At 43.3% G+C, this 20,240-nt stretch overlaps 1 protein-coding gene across 1 annotated transcript in view; it reads right to left on the reverse strand.

The window, feature by feature from the left end:
- Positions 1-16,165: 16,165 nt before the first annotated feature.
- The window catches only part of LOC148518396 (protein kinase C delta type-like), a 39,235-nt gene continuing 35,160 nt past the window's right edge, over positions 16,166-20,240 (reverse strand). The window contains exons 7-9 of the mRNA XM_088477454.1: positions 19,859-19,997; positions 17,804-18,076; positions 16,166-16,444 (exon numbers count right to left, since the gene is read on the reverse strand). Coding sequence (XP_088333580.1) covers positions 16,166-16,444; positions 17,804-18,076; positions 19,859-19,997 — 691 coding nt within the window. The remainder of the gene's footprint in view (positions 16,445-17,803; positions 18,077-19,858; positions 19,998-20,240) is intronic.

The following is a 20,240-nucleotide window of genomic DNA, read 5'->3' on the forward strand; positions in this document are numbered from 1 at the left end:
TCTTGACTGCCCCCTGCTGATTAGTTTTGTTGCACCTTATAAATAAACATTGAAGATGATAATGATGATCCAAAACCTTTGTATCCGAATCATGACACGTCCTCAGTTTCTCATCTCTTCATGTGAAAACCAGCATATTACTTGGGGAGATTTATCAAGCATTCTAAAGAGTACAAGTGGTGGTGTTACCCGTAGTAACCAATCAGCTTCTAGCTATCATTTTATAGAATGTACTAGATAAATGATAGCTGGAATATGATTGATTGATTACTATCGGCAACAACTTCACTTGTCCTCTTTACAAGTGAGTATAAATCTCTCCCTAATAAGTTACACACAATTTAGATTCTCTGTACACTCTAAATACTATTCAAAGTCCTTATTAAATCAAACTGTGTATTGTTTTCCCATGTGTAATATAGTGGTTTAGAGGAACAATGGAGAATATATTTGCCATTGTACCAGTAAATTTCACTGTTAGCCTGTTGAAGTGTGTGTAATAAAGCAGAGGTCTGGAAAAATGGCCAAATAAAACATAACATGCCGTGTATATTGGCTTCATTCACACCTAAACTTTTTTCTTTTATTTTTTTCAACTGAAATAAAACTTTTTTTTTATTTAACAAATTTTTGTTGTTATTGTTACAGGAGAACAACCTGCATAGTATATTGCTTGTGCCTGTGACTCTATATAGGACTAGCAGTCTTAGCAAATTAGTGGTGCTCTCTATGACATTTTAAAGTGACAACAAATTTCAAAAACACCTTCCAGCATTTTAATGAAGTGCTTCTTGTGATGGGCAAGGTTTATTGATCTGTAAAACAACGATACACCCAGGTATATTACACAGGCCGCATCTTAACAATGTAGTCATTGCAACCTTATGTTTAACTGCTGGGCAATATTATACCCCTTTTACACCGGAGCTAAAACCCGGGTTATTTCAGGGTTAACCCGGGCAGCTCCCTGGTGTAAAAGGGGAGACGGTTGGATTGCCGGATCGAGTGACCCGGCAATCCAACCCAGGTAAATAGCAGGGTTTAACACGGGCGTAGCCCGTGAAACCCTGCTGTGAGAACAGCGCACTCCGGGTCACAATGACCTGGAGTGCGCTGCTAGCCGGCCGATTGGTCCGGCTTCAGTGGCACTTGGAGATGACATCATCTCCAAGCGTCCACTTTCACGCCGGGAAATCCGGGTCTATGCAGACCTGACTCCAGTGTGAGCGGCGCCGACTCGGGAATATCCTGAGTCGGCGCCGGCTAAATTCCGGGTCTGATCCGGATAGGAACTCAGGGCCTGATTCAGAGCCGCTCGTAAGCGGCCGCTCATTCGTTCCGAGTGATGTTTGCCCAACTGCACATGCGTACGGATCGTAAAAAGCATGCGCGAACCAGTCAGTGCGGCCGAAAATCGTTTGTTCGCTAAATAGCGAATGCCTGCTATTTTGAGTGACAGGAGGAGGCGTATGTGGGTGGTAACAGGGGAAGGTGCTTGAAAACGGGGAATGGAGATCCGAACGCAGGCGTGCTTAAAGGCCAAAACGGGCGTTTTATGGGTGTGCATAATTAATACAGCAGCGTTATTGACCACGTCACTGGGTTATTTTATAGTCAGAACTGCTCGCAAGATTGGGGTAGGAAAAACCAACCACAAGAATAGCGAGCAGTTCATACGCTGGTCGATGTACTCGATTAATCTAATAAATAGCGGACATGACGTAGGATGCGAGCGGCCAGGGGGCGTAGTTATTCAAAAAACGACCGCAAGTTTTGTTCGCTCGTTCAGACATAGAGGCGTGAACAGACCGCAAAGAGCGAACGGTTCATTTGAATAGCCACCCCTTTTTTCTGAACGAACGACCACAAATAGCGTCCGGCTCTGAATGAGGACCTCTGTTCCAACTCCGGGTCAGACCCGGAATTTTGGTGGAAAAGGGGTATTATTCTGTCGCTTTAACCACTTTACTGACGATTTTTCTGGCAATACCGGTCAGACATTGCCGGGGCCACAGGAGCGTCCAGGGTGTCAGAGAAGATTCGTTCTGCACATGTTTCAAACAAATTTCTGCTTCAAAAACACAGCAGGGTGGTGCGGTCGCACCTTGTCAGCTGAAGCACAGTTGGCTGCATTTGCATCCCATACGACCATGTCAGTTAAGTGATGCAGGGGTCTATTCACTAAGCCTTGGAGAAAGATAAATTGGACAGAGATAAAGTACTAACCAATCAGCTCCTAACTGTCACTTTACAGGCTGTTAGAAAAAAGACAGGAGCTGATTGGTTGGTACTTTATCCCTCTCCACTTTATCTCTCTCCAAGACGTAGTGACTAGGCCCCTAAGTGAATAATATTTCCTTTTGTATCTGCAGAATAATTAATTCTCTACATTATTAGTTAGATATATTGTGTATTATGTAAAATGTGTTTGTGTAATGAATACAACTTTCAAAACAATATTTTTTCATTCTTTTTTTGTCACTACCATTATTATTTATATTAAAAGAACACCATTCTGATATTTTCCCTTAATAATATCTCAATCTTGTTCTCTTTATCCCCAAGTAAGTTAGTCATATGGTTTATCTGTACATTCTTGCACTTCTGCTGTCATTAATCATTTACTTATTTTTAAATCCTACAGATAATCATATACTGGGAGAGAGTGAGGGGCTGTATACACCTCCAGCTTCTGTAATAGCAGAGCTTGGAGAAGAAGCATTTGCTCAGCACAATCAGAGGATCCTAACAACAAGCCTGGTTCACTGGCGGGCTGGGCCGGGGGGCAGGGTGCCATCTGCCCCCCGGGCCGCTACTATATCAGTCCTTGGGGGACGCCATCTGCCTGCAGCCGAACGCTGATAGAATGGCTGGAGACAGGCAGAGGATGTTGCTGGGCCACCCGCTCCATTTGTGTTACTGGAGCCAGAGCCGGATTAAGGAGGGGGCACAGGGGGTAGGTGATAAGTGCCCCCGTGCCCTCCCTTTCGCAGAAGCCTCCCGAAAATCTGGTGCCGCTCCCGGCCCACTGGGAAGGCAGGCAAGCCTCCTGGCCCCCAGTGATGTGTCCGCACCCCCCCCCCTCCGCAGTTGAAAGTATATACCCCAGCAGCGGGGAGGCGGTGATGCAATTCACGCTGAATCACGTCATCGTGGCTCCGTCCCCTGCTGCACAATGCCATTAATGTCTGTAATGTGAAGAGGGGGCGGAGCTGCGATGACACGATCACGCTGTCACAGCCCCATGCTCTGCCCCAATGATGTGTTAGTTGTGGACCCCGCCTCCTTTGACAGCATCACGCCTCCCGCTGTGTAAGCCCGAAAGCACCCTCCCAGAAGGAGGGAGCTAAATGTCGGCAAGCCTGATGTATGTGTGGCTATGTGTACAACAGTACGTATGTGACTATATGTGTATGTATAAGTGTAGCTATGTGTACAACAGTATGTATGTAACTATATGTGACTATATGTGTATGTATATGTGTAGCTATGTGTACAACAGTACGTATGTAATATGTGACTATATGTGTGTGTATATGTGTACTACAGTACATATGTAAATATATGTGACTATGTGTGTGTATATGTGTACTACAGTACGTATGTAAATGTATGTGACTATATGTGTGTATATGTGTACTACAGTACGTATGTAAATGTATGTGACTATGGCCCTGATTCAGAGCCGGACGCTGTGACAGAGCGCTCGCTCTGAATCAGGGCCGGCCTTCTTGTTTTTTACAGCGGTTTCCTGGCCGCTCGCATAGCTCATTCACTATAAATGCTCTATATCAGAGGTTCCCAAACGTGGTCCTCAAGGAACCCCAACAGTTCAGGTTTTAGAGATCTCCATGGTTGAGCACAGGTGGTTAAATCAAATGAATCGATGTACTAATGAAGTCACCTGTGGTCAAGCATGGATATCCTTAAAACCTTAAGGGGGGTATCCACTAGACGATTAAGATGAACGATAACGATCGTTCAATCGTTTGCAAAAGTGTCTAAAATGACCAGCGATGCGTGTGCCTGCTGGTCATTTAGACATCTATCATCTTTCCAACATGCTGGTCAACCTGACGATATCGTCAGGTTCAGTATGTATCCAGATGATTGATGACCCTGCACTGAACGTCTGCCCGTTCAGTGCAGGTTCATCACACGAGTGACAAACGACTGAACGATTACAATGTCATAATCGTGCAGTCATTTTCAGATCTTGTCGTGGATACCCCCCTTTAGGGTGCCTTGAGAACCGAGTTTGGGAAGCTCTGCTCTATATGGATACAAAACAAAAATACAGATGTGTTATGCTATTGCAAACTTCTAGATATTTAGCAAAATGAAAGACCGAGTTATTTTAATACCTGCAAGTCCTACAGTGACAGCATCCTTCAAATAACAATGAAATGTATTAAAAATCAAATGCACTCATATTTCAGAGGTGACTGCATTTGGTTGCATTTGCAATTTTTCATCGCAAATCCATCGCAACTCCTTACTAATATGCAGATCCATCGATACTTGGCCACCCGAGTAACAATATGGTCATGCAGAATGGACGTCTGAACTGAGACGTCGGAGCCATGATTTGTGCGCACGGGATCACAGACACAGGCAGCTTTACATCCCAAAACCGATCGCAGCTAGCCTGCATTTCTGGCTGCACGCCTCGTAACCTCCACCAAACGGCCCTTAACTGTCACTGCTTGCAACTATCGTAATGGATTTTGACGCATGCGCAGTGCGACTCAGACGTATGCGCTGATAGCCGATAATCGTTCAACTGCAAAAACATCGACATAGCTTACAACTCTGAATCAGGCCCTAAGTCAAGTTAAGAGGATCAAAGTAAACACAGAAATTGTCATACAGCTAGTTGCGACTTACTGTTTATATTAGGGGTGGGCAATAAGCGCCCTCCCTGATGTAAACCTACACATCCCAGCATGCCCTGCCGCAGTTTTGCTATTTGGCAGTGCTAAAAATGCAATGCATGCTGGGATTTGTAGTTCAACAGCAGCTGGAGGGCTGCTTATTGCCCACCCCTGGTTTATATCATTGAAATTATATAAATTATTCATTGGTGACATTTTTTAAAGTTTGCACTATTATGATTTTTTTGTGATACAGAAGACAAGTGATAATATTAAGGTAGTTATTTTAGTCATGAGTGCCACAAATTTATAGAAGCTGAGCTATATTTTTATTAATGCCACATGTAAAAGAGGAACAACTTATTGTGTGGACTATGGCCTTGATTCAGAGCCGGACGCTCTAACAGAGCGCTCGCTCTGAATCAGGGCCGTTCTTCATTTTAGAGCGGCCTCCTGGCTGCTCGCATAGCTGTTGGTGACCACCCACAGCTATAGCGAGCAGCCAGGAAGATGGTCGCGATGGTCAAGACCATCGCAACCATCGGACTTGCGACGAGACCCTTATGGTAGGGTCTCGTTGCCGCAAGTCCCAGTGGACTTCTTGCTCTTACAGAGCAAGAAGTCCACCCACTGACATTACTTGTGAAGTCAGTGGGGCCGGCCCTAGACGGTAGGCGTTCCCATGGGAGTGCCTCCGTCAGGGCAGCTACGCCCCCGGCCCGCCCACCAAAGGGGGCGTGCTGTCACTAAACATCGACAGCACGCCCCCTTTGTAGTGAGACCAGGAGCGACGCTATCCGGGTCTCGCGCATGCGCACGACGGAGCCGCCTCCGTCGTGCGCATGCGCACTGGGCCAACATCGACCCGCTTGCGAGCGTTCAGTGCTCGCGAGCGGGTCTGAATCAGGCCCTATGTACAGTATGCACCTCTTTTGGATTGATTTTTTTTTTTTTAAATGAGTGTTGTGAAATCTATTTATTTAGGTTTATTTTTTTCAAAGGCAATATTAATTTCCATGTACAGTACTTGCTATAAAATACTGTGAGTATAAATAGAACCCCGTTCTCATGTTAGCTGCTTTTCTCTTCAGGTCTTCCACATTTCATTCAGCAGCCAGAGATGTTGAATGTCTCTCAGAACACTCCATTTAATCTCACCTGTGAAGCTGTTGGACCCCCTGAACCTGTGGAGATTTATTGGTACCGAAACAGCAAAAAGATCAATGACATTCCTGAAGTGTCACCAGCAGTTCTCCATGTGTTTGGTAAGTCATCTGTAAATTACTACACTATAACATCTGGAGCATCATTTACAGACAATGATAAAAAGTGACTAACTATACTAAAGTGACTAACTACACCTATTTAAAAGGACAAGTGGAAGTGTGCCCATATCAGCCAAGTAGATTATAGCTGCTGTGTATGTTAGTTCCTACCTGCTGTGTATGTTAGTTTGTGCTGCATTGATGGGCTGTACTGATGCTGGCTGTCCTTTCACTGTAGATCTTATTTTATTAAATAAGAATTTTCTGCCAAAATGTATGGACACCCACAGTGGGAGTATACCAGTCCTCTACTGGTATATAAACAAATGGTAAATCGTAAAGGATTCATCTGATAAATGAGCATTGTGACTTCACTGACATATAATTAATAAGCAATTTCCCACTATAACAGTGCCACGATTTCTTTTCAGCACTCTCACACGGCTGCAATTTTACAGACTTGCATACAACACATACAGTTTATAGTCACACACATAGACACATCCAGCATATTTCCCTCCTCCCAACCCCCCACCACTCCCCCTGACGTATACCCCATTAGCTGTGCTGTATCAGCCACTATAAAAATCTTTATGTATACTATTTATTGCTGTTTGACTTTATGACATGTACACATGACATGTTTCAGCCAATAGTGAATGTAATGGCGTGTTTTCACCATTACATACAATATTATTGTTATTTTATATCCTGATGGCAAAACCGCCACAAATCAGCATATTTGAAAATCATCAGCTTAGTAAATACAGCCCAAGGACTCAAACAAGTCATCACAAAAAAATCTCTAGAAATGATGTGTATGCCCCTGGACGGCATTCAGCAATAGACACAATTTATGAGCCGTATTCAATTAGAGACGAAAAGCCGTAATAGGCGAAAAAGTTTCGCATATAGACGCTTTTCGCCTGGTCGGAACTTATCTCCAAATTCAATTCCAGACGGAATTTGCCTAAGTGGAAACTCAATGCAATGTACTGTAATAGACAAAAAAGTTTCTCCAATGAATAGCAGGTAAAAAGAAGTGCAAAATCTTTATTTTGGGGTGCAAACGTGAAGAAACGACCCAGAACCCTTGGGACAGTTCCCCAAAGGACAAATCTGGGGGAAAAAAAAAACTAAGAACACCTCAAAAAAGTACTTTCATTTTTGGGGCGAAAAAGTAAAAAGTGGGGGGACAAACATAAAAACTAGCGAAATAGACTTCTTGGGGGTCTGCAATAATGGGTCAGGTGTTTTTGGGATTGCAGGTGTATGCTGCAGGTGCGTTTTTTACATTTTTTAAAAGTTCATTTTAGAAACATTAAAATATGCTTGCACCCATTTGCAAGTACCCCAAATTTGACTGGACTACTTATTTTCACCAAAAATTACTGCTTTATGCCACTCTTCACCACTTTTGCAAAGACGCTAATAAGAAGCAATTTAAACTACTTAAGTACCCCAAACACTTTTATTAGGGCTATTAGTACACATCTACAGTGATTCCCTGTTAGTGCATCTTTTTTTGGAGTAGAGACTGATTTCCCCACTGCTGACAGCACTTTCCGCCGGTTCTGAATTCGCCACTTTCCGTTTTCGTGTGTTTAGGAATTGAATAGGGCGAAAAGCGGGGACGCGCAGGAAAAGTTTTCGCCTCTGAAACAGGCGAAGGAGATGGAAAGTTGGACAGGCGACACTTGTGTGAGAATCTGGATGTGGGTATATGGGGGCAGAGGGAGGCAGGTTGAAGCCTTGCCTAGTGTGCTGAGAAACCTTGCACCAGTCCTGCATATCCAAACTTAAATCTAAATTGCAGTCTGTCATTTGTGGACTACATGCAAAAGTAGACAGTATTTAACCTGAACACAAGAAAAAAAAATAATTTCACCCTTAGCATTGCTTATGGTTTATCCAGGTGCAAAGGTGCAAAGTTACTCCATTTATTATAAGGGCCCTTATATTAAGACTGACTCGAAAAAAACTGAATTCTCCGATAGAGAACTCCTGAGAGGTGAGGGGGAGGCATGGTGTTTAAGGGGCTACACCTCAAAAGCTATTGGAGGTACCGAGCTGAAACTTGGCATGGATGGGTAGAACCATCGCTCGGTGCTGCATGCCAAATTTCAGGGGTTTGTTATTGTTGTGGAACTACAGGTACCAGTGGGCCCGTAATGTGCATGTAGGGGAGGCTTGCTGGGACCTGTAGTTCCACAGCAAAAGACAAAATTTTTAACTCTTTCAAATACATCAATTAACCCAGCACCCACCGGCCAGGTGTGCCGGGGTTAGCCCCGGGCTATCAGCCTACGCCTGTGGTGCCCTGGAGAGGGGGACCACTTTATTGGGGGGGGTTCCCAGCTCCCCAGGGATCCCCAGCCTGGGCTGACTAGCGGTCAGGGTTAATGCTTCAGCTGGGGGACCCGGTGAAAGGGCTCCCCTGACTGTGGCATTAGCCCCCCACTTGAAAAAGTCCGGTGCTGGTTCTGGAATTAAAGGGGGACCCTACTAATTTTTCCCCTGTATTTCCAGAACCAGGACTGGATCAGAGCCCGGCGCTGGCTGCGCTTAAACACAGGGGACCCCATAGTTGTTTTTTCCACGTATTTTGTACAACCAGCACTGGGTCACTAAAAGCCTGGGGCTCGTTGCTCTTTTACGTGGGAGGGTCACGCCGTTTTTTTTTTTTCATTTTACACAGGTTTTTACTTTTTAGGCATAGATGCATGCATCTGTGTCTTGATGCTTGCAGCACAGATCTCCCTGATCCATGCCTACAAGCATCATATGCGGATCCGAACGATATATCGTACAGACAAACACTGAGCGATATGCTGCTGGATCGTGTGCAAGATTGGTAGATCTTGCCCAGGGCCGTAACTAGGGTAGTGCGACCAGTGCCGTGACACATAGCACCGCAGGGGGCACTGGGCCTGATTCATACCCGCTTGCGAGCAAGAAGGGACTGCAGCAGCAGTAGCCTGGACTAGGGTATGTAGATGTATTGGGCAGTCCCCATAGAACTGAGGTCTCATTTAATATTGATCTTTTATCAGCAGTTGGGGCATGATTTTAATTGAGGGGGAAGAGGGGTTGTCACTTATAGGGGTGTTAATTGACAGGATTTCAATTGACAGAGAAGGGGGAGGTTGTTAGGTCTGCGGGGGGTGGGGGGGGACAGTTCTAGAATATGATTGTAATTCTAGGGGAAGGGGTTGTTAGATTTAGGCCCTCATTCAGAGCCACTCGCTAGCGGCAGTACGCTCGTTCTGAGCGATGTTCGCACATCTGCGCATGCGTACGGTTTTTAGTACGCATGCGCGAACCAGTCAGTGCGGCCGAAAATCGTTTGTACGCAATATAGCGAGTGCCTGCTATTTTGAGTGACAGAATGAGGCGTATGTGGGTGGTAACAGGGGAAGGTGCTTGAAAACGGGGAGCGGAGATCAGAACGCAGGCGTGCTTAAAGGTCAAAACGTGCGTTTTATGGGTGTGCATAATTAATATAGCAGCGTCAATGACCACCTCATTTGTTTTTTTTTAACTCAGAACTGCTCGCAAAATAGCGGTTGAAAAAACCAACCACAAGAATAGCGAGCAGTTCATATCCTGTTCGATGTACTCGATTAATCCAATAAATAGCGGACATGACGTATGGTGAGAGCGGCCAGGGGGCGTTTTTAAGAAATAAAATATGTTTTGCTCGCTCGTTCAGACTTAGAGGTGTGAACAGACTGCAATGTGCGAACGGATCATTTGAATAGCCACCCCTTGTTTTTGAACGAACGAACGCAAATAGCGAATGGCTCTGAATGAGGGCCTTAGTGGCAGTTCTGGGACATGATTTTAATTGAGGTAAAAGGAGGGGTTATCAGGTTTAGGAGAGGCAGTTCTTTGACATGGGTCAGGGCCTGACTTGGGGGGCAGTTCTCTGGTATTATTTACATTGAGGTAGTTGTCAAGTTTGAGACTGATTATAAAGTAATTGAGGAAGGAGGGGTGATTGTCAGGTACAGGGTATGTTTGCAATTGAGGGAGGAGGGTTGTCAAGTTTGGGGTATGATTATAATTGGAGGAGTGGGGGAGGTTGTCAGGTATGGGGTATGATCATAATTGAAGGAGTGATCTAGGGTCTGATTTTAAACTAGAGAGGAAGGAGAACTGACCTGTCAGATCTGGGAACTAATTTTTAATGAGGAAGGGTGGTGTCAGATTTGGGATCTACTTGTTAATGTATAAAAAATTGGGAATTATCTATTTCTTTTACCAATATAAAGTAGTCACTGTTTTGCTTGTGTTGTTGGTGTATTTGTAGCAAATTGTTTGTTTTAAGGGTTAAATAAATGTATGTTTTAATATCAAGTCAGTAATATTCTTATTTATTTTTACCTATAGGGGTCGATTCAATTAGCCATGAGGTGGATTGCCCCGTGAGTAAGTGCAGCTATATACCGCAGTTTCGGTAGCTCTGAACACGCAGCTTTTTGTTTGCAGCGCTGCGTACAAAAAAATTGATGTCTGGGGCGGTATTGAGCCGGGACTGGGCAAGTTCAGCTGCCATTGCTGACGTTTCTACACCATTTCAACTGAAGCTTTCTTCTCTTGCGACTAATTGAATTGACCCCATAGAGTGGCACTTTACTAACTCCATGTATTAGTCGTACTATTAATTATTTATGATTTGTCCTGGTTTGTGTCAGTGCCAGCGCTCACGTTTGTATGTTGTACATCTTGTGGTACACCTGACCACTACGTATATGTTTAGCTTTTGATAATTATCATCATCGTACATCAGACTACACTTGTTGAAGAAGATGCACCAGGCGTATTTACACTTAGGACCAACTCAGTGGCTGCAGTTCCATCAATACGCCCTCACTGAACATTATCTACATGAAATTGCTCATTACAGACCAGTTACGCCTCCTCAGCCATTAGTGGAGATTCACTTGAAATGCGTACTACCCTGTGTCAGTTACACTTGCATATGCCTGGTTTGTGCCTATTTTTCTTTTGCCGTACGCTGGTAGAAAGCCAGGGCCACTTGCTTGTATTTCCCCCCCAGGCTAAAAGCTGCCAGACCCTGACTATTACCATTCACCAAATAATGTAACAAGTAATCCCAGACCAAACATTTTTTTGTAATTGCCATTCTGTAGGACTTCCATAATGCAGATTACTTGCAAATGTACATTAATTAGTAACACAGATATGAAACATAATACACAAGAAAAATAAAAGAATTGTCTAATATTGGTGAACACTTGAATGGAAAAAAGGAGCAAAATTCCTCTTAAAATATAACATTTATTGGTACAGTATAAAACATCATACACATTAAAATATTAAAAATATATAAACGCGTAAAAAAAGTGATACAAAGTTGGAAATGTGAGGTAATAAAATGTCACATTGAATGCTGCTATTTTTGTATTAAATTATAAAGTACTGTACTAAATTGTTTGAGTAACCATGACTATAAACAGAGAATAGTGTTAGTAAGGTAAGTCCATATAACCCATAGAGAGGGAAATCCCCAATAAAGTATATAATAAAAAAAAAGAAAACATATATAATTATAGAGAGATAGAGATCATATATGGTTTATATACTGGAAATAACACAGTTTAAACTTATAGCTAATAATAAAATGGCCCCCATTCAAGACCTATTCATCTTCCTCCTCAACATCACTAAAACCTGGCTTTCTCCAACAGCTCTCTACTATGGTGACCTCTTTTCTACTCACTCAACCAGGTGATGGTGTGTTCTTCAAGGCTTTCATCTCCTCCAAATCCTCCAACTACCAGTGTCTCATCACCACCTTCTCTGCCCTCCCCCACTCCTATATCTCCTTCCCTATCTGCCTATATTCCTTCCCTATCTGCCTCTGACTTTGTCATCTATTCACCTCCAACATAGAATCTATCAGATAGGAAATCTCTACCTGCCACCTTCTAACCCTGTCTCCTATTAACTTCTTCTCCCTCTAGCTATTACTCATTTTACTCCATCATAGGAAACAAATCCAAGTTCTTCTCTCTTTTCCCTTGGTCCCCCTAACTCATCTCTCTCCTATTCAATCTACCCTTAACATTAGGTCATATTTCTTTCATATGCTAACAATAATAATTGCAATAATAATAGTAATAACAATAATGACAGTAACAGAGATATGTACTGTCAATTTTTTTTTTTAAATAACTAAAACACAAACTGTAGGTTTTATTTTTATATGGACACATCTGTACCATGTTTTAGTTAAAACCCGGCCTCCACCACCCCTACATAGCCGGCCAGTCACACGCCTTTGATATTTATTATTATTATTATTATAGTTATTAGTTTAAATAATCTCTCTTCTCCCCTGGTCTCCCCTAACTCATCTCTCCCCTATCCAATCTACCCTTAACCCCTCCCTTCAGCAATAATAGCAGTAGTAATAGTAATAATAATAAAACCCGGCCTCCACCTCCCCTAAATAGCCGGCCAGTCACACTCCTTTGATGTTTATTATTATTATAATTATTGTTATTAGTTTAAATAATCTCTCTTCTCCACTGGTCCCCCCTATCTCCTCTCTCCACTATTCACTCTCTCCTTAACCCCTCCCTTCAGCAATAATAGCTATAGTAGTAGTAGTAGTAATAATAATAAAAACCGGCCTCCATCGCCCCTAAATAGCCGGCCTGTCACACTCTTTTGAAGTTTATTATTATTATAATCATTGATATTAGTTTAAATAATATCTCTTCTCCCCTGGCCCCCCATAACTCCTCTCTTCCCTATTCACTCTCCCCTTAAACCCTCCCTATAGCAAAAATAGCAGTAGTAATAATAATAATAATAATAAAACTCGGCCTCCACCGCCCCTAAATAGCTGGCCTGTCACACTCCTTTGATGTTTATTATTATTATTATAATTATTGTTATTAGTTTAAATAATCTCTCTTCTCCCCTGGTCTCCCCTAACTCCTCTCTCCCCTATTAACTCTCCCCTTAAACCCTTTCTTCAGCAATAATAGCAGTAGTAGTAGTAATAATTAAAATAATAACAATAATAAAACTCGGCCTCCACCACCCCTATATAGCCGGCCAGTCACACTCCTTTAATGTTTACTATTATTATTGTTATTAGTTTAAATAATCTCTCTTCTCCCCTGGTCCCCCCTAACTCCTCTCTCCCCTATTAACTCTCCCCTTAAGCCCTCCCTTTAGCAATAATAGCCATAGTAGTAGAAGTAATGATAATAATATTAATAATAAAACCCGGCCTCCACCTCCCCTAAATAGTCGGCCTGTCAAACTCCTTTGAAGTTTATTATTATTATAATCATTGATATTAGTTTAAATAATCTTTCTTCTCCCCTGGCCCCCCCTAACTCCTTTCTCCCCTATTCACCCTCCCCTTAAACCCTTCCTTCAGCAATAATAGCAGTAGTAGTAGTAGTAATAATAAAAATAATAACAATAATAAAACCCGGCCTCCACCACCCCTAAATAGCCGGCCTGTCACACTCCTTTGATGTTTATTATTATTCTAATTATTGTTATTAGTTTAAATAATCTCTCTTCTCCCCTGGTCTCCCCTAACTCCTCTCTCCCCTATTAACTCTCCCCTTAAGCCCTCCCTTTAGCAATAATAGCCATAGTAGTAGAAGTAATAATAATAATAATAATAATAAAACCCGGCCTCCACCTCCCCTAAATAGCCGGCCAGTCACACACCTTTGATGTTTCTTTTTTTTTTTTTTTTTATTATTATTATTAATATTAGTTCCCTCCTAACTCATCTATCCCCGATTAAATCTCCCCTTAACCCTTCCCTTTAGCAATAATAATAATAGTAGTAATAATAGTTAAAATTATAATAAAAATAATAGGAATAATAATAGTAGTAACAATGAAAAATATATAAACATGTTTTAAAAATTCTAAAAACATAAACATGTTCTTCTTTTCTTCATCATGGCTCTGAAGTGCTGTATAATAACAAAAAAAAAGTAAGACTTTAATGTGTGTTTTCTATGGTAAAAAACACACACACTACAGTATCTTATTCTGTGTGTTGCTGTGTTATCTCTATACCCAGCACCTTCATCATTAGATCTCTCATATTGTGATTATTCATGATATTAATTATCGGGGTTCGGACCCCGATAATTAACATTCTAACTCTATGCAAGCACCGAAGCAATTCATCATTGCTCCAGCGTGGAGACAGCTGATCCGAAAATCAGCTGTCTCCCCGAACTGTTTCATTGTTCCTTTCAGAGCAGTGAGACAAGTGCACATGCGTAACCTACAGGTCACGTATGCGCCCAAGAGACCCGTCGTCTAGAGAAGGGAGTCGGACAGGGGTGGAGGGATCCGAAAGAACCCTCTTCGCTATCCGGGACTCCTTCCCATAGGGAAGGAGTAGGTTGCAAGCCCGGAGCCGGAGCACTTGTCATCTTAGATGGAGAATGCTCCCGCACTCAAGCCCCGAAAATATTGTATTTTCGGAGCTTGATTAATTCTGACCCCATACCAGTGTATGGGGACAGTGGCCCATTCAGCGTGAGGAAGGTAAACAGAAGATATCACAGATACCTTCTTGATGAATGGCCCGATAACTTAATTTCTACAATTGCAGGTGAAAATGTTCATTTTCCCCTGCTTTTGTAGAAATTAAGTGATGATGAATAGGCCCCTATATGATGAAACAAAGGATGCACAGGATGTTATTGTTCATTTACTCATTTAATCAGTATGTGAGGTAATATATTTCCTATCCTGCATTACCTATTATTACATAGACAGCAGGCGCTTAACCAAATGGGATAGGCCATCCCCTTCCCCAAGTTTAGTCATACATTGTGTGGCTGCACAGTGACTGGGTATGAGATCATCTTACACAGTAGCAAACTGATTGGTGGATGGTGCTGGCCATTCACAAGATGGAGTAGCTGGAGGTCTCCATACTTTGATTAGTGAATGTCTGAAACTATCCACTAATCAGAGGGCAGGCTGCTGTCACATGGCCTGTACAGTGCACAGACAGACAGCAAGACACCACAGGAGGGGCAAGTTATTTAATTGTTTCACCCTACAGATATGTGATCTAATTCCATAATAATTATACCAATAAACTTTTTGGAGTGGGCTCAGTCCAGGGGCCTATCTATAATGGGTGCAGGGTGTGCGGGGAACATGGCCTGGGTCCAAGGGGGCCACGCACCGCACACCCTGCCCCCATAATATTACGTACCTCTCCAGGGTGCCACGTCGGTGCGCTGGTCCTTCGCTATAAAATGACTAGACAATGGCCACAGTGGCCATTTTCCCATTTTTTGCGCATGCGCAGTACAGGGAAAATGGGCGCCGCTGCAGTGCCCAGAGTCTGTAACTCCAGCGCTGGCCACGCACAACTCAGTGCACTGCCGGGCGGAGAGGAGGGGGCCCGTGTCGGAGACTGCACACGGGCCCCCTCCTCTCTAGAAACGGCCCTGGCTCAGTCTCATAATTACTTCAGAGATCTGATTTTTTATTATGTTATATGTAGATTTAAATTATATTATACTGTATTATATTATGTATATTATATTGTGCTGCTAGAGCTCTACGGTCTCATTTAGCATTATTGCAGAGATGGGTAAGGAGGGGAATATTCTACATTATAATGTCATCAGAGATATGGGGCCTGATTTTGAATTACAGAGATTGAAGTATGGGGAACTCTATATTAAAATGCCAACAGAGATCTCATGAACAACCATGGCTGTGTATGAATCTAATAATTAAGACACTTTCATAGAGGAGCTGACTATAAAAACTCAAAGTTCAATATTATCATCAGCATCAATCAACTGATTGCTGAGTGACAGACATGAGCCCTGAGATTTATAAGTCACCTTCTTAGAATTTACCTTCTTCATCCAGCGAGAAGTCTAAACTATTTCTGCTGGGAGGTGGAGACATATTCTGTAGAGCACATCCTCAGAGGTGACCTCAGAAGAATAGAAAAGAAAATGTGTTAAAATTATACTCTTAACTTATAAAGAGAATATACACATAAAATATAAACATGAATACGAAAACCATCAGCCTGAAACCATCTCTTCGTTCCATAACCATCTTCCAGGTGTTAGGCCATCTCGCTCCATGCAGGTGGAAGGCTGGTGTTCTGGGGATGGTCCTCCAGTTGGAGCCCACATATGAGAACCCTCTGAACAGCTCCTGGTCTATTGAGCTCAGTGGTGTTATCTGAGCCTCTGCTGCTTCCATCTCCTCGATGTTACATCCTCGGGAGCTGTGTTCAATGGTGGGCTACAGGAAGAAGAGACAAATAAACATCCATGTACTAAAATCTGATTTCAAATTCATAAAAGCTAAAAGTGTTAGAAAAAAGTAAGATGTGACATGTATCTATGGAGCCGCTGATAGCACAGGCTAGTGTAGTGTGGTTCTGCTCAGTGGCCTCTCTATAAAGGGTGCGGGGTGTGCGGTGCATATATTGTAGGCTGCAAAGTCTACTGGCGCCCAAACCATACCAGGGCCAAAACTAGGATTTTTCTCACCCGCGGGAAGGCAGTAATTTGGCCCCTCCCCCCCAAAAAAACAACAATGAAGACATTTTTTTACGTGCAATGCATGTGCACTCCTGAAAAGGGTGTGTAGTTTCATGTATTACATTACGCCACACAGTAATGCCCACAACACATTATACCACAGTAATGTCCCTTACAACACATTATGCCACACTAATGCCCCTTACACATTATGCCACAGTAATGCCCCTTAAGCATTAAGCCACCTTAATACCCCTTACACATTATTCCATAATAATACCCCTTACACATTATGCCATAATAATGCCCTCTTACACATTATGCCACAATACCCACCATAATGCACCTTACACATTTATGTCCCCCTTCCTTCCCCAAAGCCTCTCACCTTGTTCCCAGGATTTGAAGCCCCTCACCCTAAAATTTGGAGCTGCACGCCGCATTGGCAAGCTTGCTTTCCAGCTAAGGATTTGGGGCCACATGCCTGCATTGGCAGGCAACCGTCCGCAGCCCTTGAGAGACAAACCACCATCATTCTAATGTGACACCGGTCACGGGCCAATCAGAACTTGCAGACCAGCAGCCGCTGCTGATTTGCAGCTGGTCCACGAGCTCTGATTGGCTCTCGATTGGCGCTACATGAGAATGATTGCAGCTCTGTGTCTCTGCAGGGCAACGGGCAGCTGCCTGCCAGTCCCGGCATGCGGCTCCAAACCCACACTAACAGCCAGGTACCTAGGCCCCCAATCAGCAGCCTGTTCTCAGTGCCCCCAAGACCAGTGTCAAGGGCACGTGCCCCCCTAGTAGCTGCCCTGACCATACACCCTGCACCCATGTTCAATACTCAGCTCTCCGGAGTTCCATGTTTGCAGTGGCTGGACTCAATATAATAATGTACATGAAATCACTTACTACATATGGGTGCAATGTGATTGCAGTTATTTCATTAGCTAAATAAAGCAAGTAATGCCACAGTGATCACCATGTGGATAGGCTGAGCGATATCCTCTCATCATAAAATGATCGTTGACCTTCATCTTTTTATTATATTTGTAAATGACCCTTATTATCTTTAAATGCATTAATTGTGCAAAACTGCTTTTTTTCCTATACTTACTGGGTCAGGGACATGTGGTGGTGGGAGTCTAAGGGCTTCCAGCGAGACCCAATCCATGCGCTGGAACAAAGGATGCTGGCGGATGTTTCCGTTGGCTCCCAAACGCCTGGATGGATTTTTACACAGGAGCTGCTTAACGATGTCTTTAGCCACAGCTCCTGCCTTGTGGAACCGTCTGGGATGGTAGCGACGGGTTCCGGTAATCATTTCATTAATGATGACACCAAATGAATACCAATCCACTCCAGCGTTGTACTCCTCTCCTGCCAGCATCTACCATAGAGAAAGATATTATAGCACATTGTTACTCTATCATTATCTACTATAAGCCATGTGTCTGTGTCTCATTGGCACTAGTTCTTTGCTATTATCATCCCACCTCTTTCAGTAGGTAACACCTTGGGCAGCATTCTATAGCTGAGTCTTTGCCGCAAATTGCTCAAAGTGGCTAAAAACGTCACAACCGTGACTAGGAATGGTCATATAGGGCTTTCTATTGATGGTCACCTTCCATGGTGCCATCGATGATAACCATCGATGGTGCATAACAAAACATCTATGGAAAACCATTGATGGTTTGCACCACTTGATGGCCACTGCTGCCTAGTAAATAGTGGGTTGCGGGCCAATATAAAACATGGGGTGGGACTTAGCAGGCTACCAGGGGGTGCAGCTAAGCTCCTTGTCTCTCTGTAGAAGAAAAAAACATTGAGCTCCATTGGCTCTCTGCAATCGATAGCAAAACCGTCGCCCATCGGTAGTAAACCTTTAATGCTTGTTAAATATCGATGGTCGATGGCCATCCTTAGCCGTGACTTCCACGGACAGAACTCAAAGTGAATCTGTCACTCAGTGATGTCAATAGGGAAGTGTGAGCAGTGTCATTGTGCAGGGCCCTTGGTATGGCACTGTCTCTGTCCCAGGCTCCTGTATTTGGCTTGCAGGGTGCTTGGTCACTACAAACACACACCCTGCAGCCTGTAGAGCTGCCTGGAGTGTCGTAACACAATGAAGTCACATATTTATGGGCGGGGCTGGCACAGGGTGCCACAGAGTACTTCCCCAGCACTGCTGTCACACATGCTTGCTCCTGGGTAGGCAGGTCAATGATGCTCTTATTAAGAGTACAATAAAGGTGTGATGACACAGCTATGAACAGATGGAGGCCAGAATTATTATTTGGGGTAGGTCAGGGACGTGTGCACATTCACTGATGATGATGATCACCAGCACTAGCGACCCACTTGTCAATGAATGATGGCGAATGCACCACTTATTCTGGAAGGACATATAGGGCCTGATTCTGAATTGGACGCAATGCCGAAGGTCACAGAGTTGGGCAATGTTTTGCTACTGCGCTTACCCGAAAATCCCTAAAACTCCTACGACGCATGTGTTACACAGTGTGTGCGCACAAAGACACTGATGAGCCGCACACCATCAGACATGTCTAGGAGAAGTGCTTGGCATTCCTGGGTGGTGACTGGGAGGTGGCTAAACAGATGCACAGAGATGGTCTGTATTATGGGCGTGTCAGTAACGTGTTTGTGTACATGGGTGCTCAATCACTCACAGTGAGGCCATACTTGTATAATCTGCACCTGCCATAGTGCTGGTATAAGTTTCTATGGTGTGACTGATGGTGGTGACTACAGATGCACCAGGCAGTATTACAGCATCTACATATGCCCATAGTGACGTCTCAGTCCTTGCACACACAGATGTACACCAGGGAAGGGCTGTGTAGTGGCATTACATGGTATCACATACGGCGATTACTAAAGACACAGACACGTCTGCTCCCACCTCTGACTTAGGCCCATAATGTTTTATTTGTGTGTGGTGTAACCATTTTTTTCTCCATATGGAGAGTTTTTTCTATGTTTTAGAAAAGATTTTTAAATTTTATGCCTAAAAGTGATGTAAACACTGTATTTTGCAGTCAAAACAAATGGCAAAAAACATTGATTAATAATGTAAGAAATGTATGTGACATCTTCCAGGCGTAAGCCGGAGCATATGCTGCTGATAGTAATAATATATTATACCCCTCACCTCTGGTGCCATATATCCAGGGGTTCCAGCGTAGGCTGTGGCTGTCTGGTCACCAAAGATGTTATCGATTGCCAGGCCGAAATCAGCAATTTTCAGATGACCAGACTCTGCCATCAGGATGTTATCTGGCTTTAGGTCTCTATAAAGAAAGATTTATGATAAATGAGAACTATTTTGTCTAGTGAGAAATATATACTGTACATGAATTACTAGTAGTATTACAGGAGTCACATTTTGCAGACAGCGCCACCTAGTGATTACAGTGATTTCAGTTCTTACATTAAGCGTAATAACAAAGTGCACATCACTGTGACCTGATTATGGGCTCTATTTATTAACATTATTTTTACTAAAATAAAGTGAAAAAGGGTGTTTTCACACC

The sequence above is a fragment of the Taudactylus pleione genome, unplaced genomic scaffold, assembly GCF_031769625.1.
Source record: "Taudactylus pleione unplaced genomic scaffold, aTauple2 ptg000201l, whole genome shotgun sequence".
Classification (NCBI taxonomy): Eukaryota; Metazoa; Chordata; class Amphibia; order Anura; family Myobatrachidae; genus Taudactylus; species Taudactylus pleione.